General features: G+C 51.3%; 1 protein-coding gene across 1 annotated transcript in view; it reads left to right on the forward strand.

Moving 5' to 3' along the window:
- Positions 1-5,268: 5,268 nt before the first annotated feature.
- LOC138353749 (secreted effector protein PipB2-like) overlaps positions 5,269-5,724 on the forward strand; it is a 1,113-nt gene continuing 657 nt past the window's right edge. Inside the window, exon 1 of the mRNA XM_069307145.1 lies at positions 5,269-5,724. This exon is cut by the window's right edge and continues 657 nt beyond it. Within this exon, the coding sequence (XP_069163246.1) occupies positions 5,269-5,724 (456 nt within the window).

Below are 5,724 nucleotides of genomic sequence, written 5' to 3' on the forward strand. Positions count from 1 at the left end.
CACACTACTGACCTATACCGTAGTAATTAGATCATTAAACCTGTTTCCTGCTTGTTAGTCGAGTCCTTAATTAACTGGCGTCTTTGCGTAATTAATTACTGAGCATTATATGAAAAAGATAACGTGATATCATCGGAGCATTAAACAATGACTCTGAACACTAAGGATCATTATTTTGGGTTTATGTTTCTCTTGGTACAAATATGATTATTGTTCCCCTATTGTTATAACTGTTGTGGTTGATCGTTAGCTTGACGTGATTGATCATCATGTAGGCGTGGTTGATCGTTAATGATCAATATCTGATCATTACTGATCAATAACACGGAGTAATATCAACCCGTTGCCTTGCGGGATCTGTACCAAGATAGCGTAAGTTAATGATACGCAAGATTAGGTTATAATTATGTTATAAGATTAGTGTAAATATATAATTTGATAATTTCTTATTTACACAGTCACCGTCGTGGCTTGTAAACAGTTGGGTAATTTACATTTGAGCCGCACAGGCGTTAATGATATCGTTTAGCGATTACCAGAGACCCAATTCGGGGCGAGCGATTGTGTGTCATTAGTTCCATACAGCGCTCAGACTTTGTGTGAATATGTTAATATCTTTGTTATGGTCTGTAGGGTGTCGGCGAGGGTGACAGTTCTCCAGCTGTCACCCGGACCCCTTGCACGCACGCACGCACACACACACACACACACACACACACACACACACACACACACACACACACACACACACACACACACACACTCTCTCTCTCTCTCACTCTCTCTCTCTCTCTCTCTCTCTCTCTCTCTCTCTCTCTCTCTCTCTCTCTCTCTCTCTCTCTCTCTCTCTCTCTCTCTCTCTCATACACACACACACACACACACACACACACACACACACACACACACACAAACACACACACACACTCTCTCTCTCTCTCACTCTCTCTCTCTCTCTCTCTCTCTCTCTCTCTCTCTCTCTCTCTCTCTCTCTCTCTCTCTCATACACACACACACATACACACACACACAAACAGCTGCTCTGTGTAAACATCGCCACTATACCAGGAGTCAAACAAGGTTGGGTCCACACCAAGGATGTCACTCAAGTTGTGAATGATGAATGTTATCAGCGGATGCAATACTGATAAGCGTTTATATCAGATTCAAGTATGGATCTCTGCACACACCCTCACTCTGGCTCACAAGGATCCGTTAAACAATGTGTGGAAATCTTACCAATTATGTCGTTGGTGAATGCCACATTACCTGTGTTAATCCAACCCGTCTCGCACTTGCTTTAGTCAATATTGGCTTATTTAATAAGTGTATATGTGACATACTAATTGATTGTGAATATTTTAGTTTACCTTGAGAAGCTTCATAGAAAACACCGACCTTACCTAACCTTCTTAGTATGTTAAGATAAGCATCTTATTGCTTCTTAATTACAATTATTACTTAACCTATACCGTTGATAGGTTATATATATATATATATATATATATATATATATATATATATATATATATATATATATATGGGTGTGGTATAGATAAATTTATTAGTAAGGATGATGGAGTTTAATTTTGGTTCTTGTGGGTGTGGTGCTGTTTAATGGGATCTAATGGTTGTGGAGGAGAGAAGATCTATTGCCCGATGACTGTGTTGGGTAATGTGGAATGTGGGATGCTCCACCAGCCAGCACCACTAGCCAGTAGCACCTCTATTATGTAGCACCACCGGCCACCACCGGCCACCACCAGCCACCACCGGCCACCACCGGCCACCACCGGCCACCACCGGCCACCACCGGCCACCACCGGCCACCACCAGCCACCACCAGCCACCACCGGCCACCACCAACCACCACCGGCCACCACCGGCCACCACCGGCCACCACCGGCCACCACTGGCCACCACCAACCACCACCAACCACCACCGACCACCACCGGCCACCACCAACCACCACCAACCACCACCGGCCACCACCAGCCACCACCGGCCACCACCAACCACCACCAACCACCACCGGCCACCACCGGCCACCACCGGCCACCACCGGCCACCACCAGCCACCACCAGCCACCACCGGCCACCACCGACCACCACCGGCCACCACCGGCCACCACCGGCCACCACCAGCCACCACCGGCCACCACCGGCCACCACCGGCCACCACCGGCCACCACCGGCCACCACTGGCCACCACCAACCACCACCAGCCACCACCGGCCACCACCAACCACCACCAGCCACCACCAACCACCACCAGCCACCACCGGCCACCACCGGCCACCACCGACCACCACCAGCCACCACCGGCCACCACCAGCCACCACCAACCACCACTGGCCACCACCAACCACCACCGGCCACCACCACCAACCACCACCGGCCACTACCAGCCACCACCAGCCACCACCAACCACCACCGGCCACCACCAGCCACCACCAACCACCACCGGCCACCACCAGCCACCACCAACCACCACCAACCACCACCGGCCACCACCAACCACCACCAACCACCACCAACCACCACCGGCCACCACCAACCACCACCAACCACCACCGGCCACCACCAACCACCATCAACCACCACCGGCCACCACCAACCACCACCGGCCACCACCGGCCACCACCGGCCACCACCGGCCACCACCAGCCACCACCAACCACCACCGGCCACCACCAACCACCACCAACCACCACCAACCACCACCGGCCACCACCGGCCACCACCGGCCACCACCGGCCACCACCAGCCACCACCAACCACCACCGGCCACCACCAACCACCACCAACCACCACCGGCCACCAACCACCACCGGCCACCACCAACCACCATCAACCACCACCGGCCACCACCAACCACCACCGACCACCACCGGCCACCACCAGCCACCACCGACCACCACCAGCCACCACCGGCCACCACCAGCCACCACCAACCACCACCAACCACCACCGGCCACCAACCACCACCGGCCACCACCAACCACCATCAACCACCACCGGCCACCACCAACCACCACCGACCACCACCGGCCACCACCAACCACCACCGACCACCACCGGCCACCACCAGCCACCACCGACCACCACCGGCCACCACCAGCCACCACCAACCACCACCAACCACCACCGGCCACCAACCACCACCGGCCACCACCAACCACCATCAACCACCACCGGCCACCACCAACCACCACCGACCACCACCGGCCACCACCAACCACCACCGACCACCACCGGCCACCACCAGCCACCACCGACCACCACCGGCCACCACCAGCCACCACCGACCACCACCAGCCACCACCGACCACCACCGGCCACCACCAGCCACCACCGGCCACCACCGGCCATACGTGGTGAAGGGAAGTCTGCCTACAGAGGTAATTTATGAACTAGCGAGAGTGTAGATGACCACGATGATGGAGGCGGTGAAGGGCAGACAAGGAAGAGAAACAGAAGGATAAGGAGGACGCCGACAAGGATAACCTCTCAGATACAAATTATCACCAGCCTCTGGGCCAATAAGAAGACTGATTACGAGGTAGTTGTAGCGCTACGCTCGTGGGCCACACCTTGATAACAACCACCTCACTCATGTATCATGTATCATGTTCGCCATTATGTATCCCCCCAAACACACAACGAAACTCTCCTTATTTTCCGCATGTTACCATTTGTAATAAAGTTGTTACGTCTTGATTTAACGTTTATATGACGTATTAGAATGTTGCTACAATGTGTTATATTGTTCGTTTCAACTTGTTAGGTGTTAAAACTGGTTGGAAGGTTGTGGTAATGTCGTTGTTTGGTCGTGTGTGAAAATGAGAGAAAATTTTCTTCTTGAGAAAATGGCCCAAAATACCAAACTCAATATTTCAGGGAGAGATTTTCCTCTTACTGCCACAGAGAACAGGAGCTGTGGCTGAGCGTCTTGTGTTATAACTTCCGTCTCTTCATATCCACGACAGAGAAGGAGCCAGAATTAATGTTGAGGGAGAGAGAAAGAGAGGGAGAGAGAGAGGGAAGAAGAGAGAGGTAGCTGGAAGAGGGACATAGAGGGGAAGGGATGTTATACTGACGCAGGCTACAGAAGGACTGACCGAGGGGGAAGGTTAGGTTAGGTAAGGTTAGGGGAAGGGTTAGGTTAGGTTAGGTAAGGTTAGGGGAAGGTTAGGTTAGGGGAAGGTTAGGTTAGGTTAGGTAAGGTTAGGGGAAGGTTAGGTTAGGTAAGGTTAGGGGAAGGTTAGGTTAGGTAAGGTTAGGGGAAGGTTAGGTTAGGTAAGGTTAGGGGAAGGGGCTCTGAGGTCTAAACTAAACATGATGATAAGAAGGGCCAGACACTTGTAGCGATTTATGAGTGCTGGAGGCAGGTAGTGGGGGGGGGGGGAAAGCAGGTAGTGGGGGGGGGAGAGGCAGGTAGTGGGGGGGGGAAGAGGCAGGTAGGGGGGGGGGGAGGCAGGTAGTGGGGGAGGGGGAGAGGCAGGTAGTGTGGGGGGGGGGAGAGGCAGGAGAGAGAGAGAGGAAATAAGGGGAAATGAAAGGGCAGAAAAAGAGAATTGAAGAGAGGAGGGACGTGGGTAAGTAGAGGAAAAGGAGAGGAGGAAGAAGAGATAAATACGAAAGGGAATGAAAGAAAATGTGAAGATACACAGAAATAGGCCTACTGGCCCATGTGGCGTTAGTCTAGTACTCAGGTCCCGTATATATCCTACTCTACCTTCTTGAGTAGGATATATCATCTCAATCTTGAGATGATTTCGGGGCTTTAGTGTCCCCACGGCCCGGTCCTCGACCAGGCCTCCACCCCCAGGAAGCAGCCCGTGACAGCTGACTAACACCCAGGTACCTATTTTACTGCTAGGTAACAGGGGCATAGGGTGAAAGAAACTCTGCCCATTGTTTCTCGCCGACGCCTGGGATCGAACCCGGGACCACAGGATTACAAGTCCAGCGTGCTGTCCGCTCGGCCTACCGGCTCCCTGCCTTCACTCAGGTCCCGTATATCACTCAGATTCCATATGCAATCAATTATTTTCACTCAGATCATGTACACATTCATCTGCTTTCACTCTAAGCCCGTTCACACTCAGCTGTTCTTACTCAAGTTGCTGGTAATGAGTGTGTTCACTCGAGGCCTCGTGAACACGAGTGCCCAACCACTCCGGCCGACACACCAACTCTCCTCCCCTGTGTCACCAACACTTTCCACCACACATATATCAAAATATCCCCAAGACAAGTGTCCATGGACCTCTCCAAACCTCATCATTTCAACACCTTGTGTAAATATACATCTTTTAATGTTATCCATGAAGAACTCTTATCACCGATTATCGTAAGACTCCGTATTGATGGTGTTATCATTGATGGTGTTATCATTGATGGTGTTATCATTGATGGTGTTATCATTGATGGTGTTATCATTGATGGTGTTATCATTGATGGTGCTATCATTGATGGTGTTATCATTGATGGTGTTATCATTGATGGTGTTATCATTGATGGTGTTATCATTGATGGTGTTATCATTGATGGTGTTATCATTGATGGTGTTATCATTGATGGTGCTATCATTGATGGTGTTATCATTGATGGTGCTATCATTGATGGTGCTATCATTGATGGTGCTATCATTGATGGTGTTATCATTGATGGTGTTATCATTGATGGTGTTATCATTGATGGTGCTATCATTGATGGT

This window comes from Procambarus clarkii, chromosome 59 (genome assembly GCF_040958095.1).
Source record: "Procambarus clarkii isolate CNS0578487 chromosome 59, FALCON_Pclarkii_2.0, whole genome shotgun sequence".
NCBI lineage: Eukaryota > Metazoa > Arthropoda > Malacostraca > Decapoda > Cambaridae > Procambarus > Procambarus clarkii.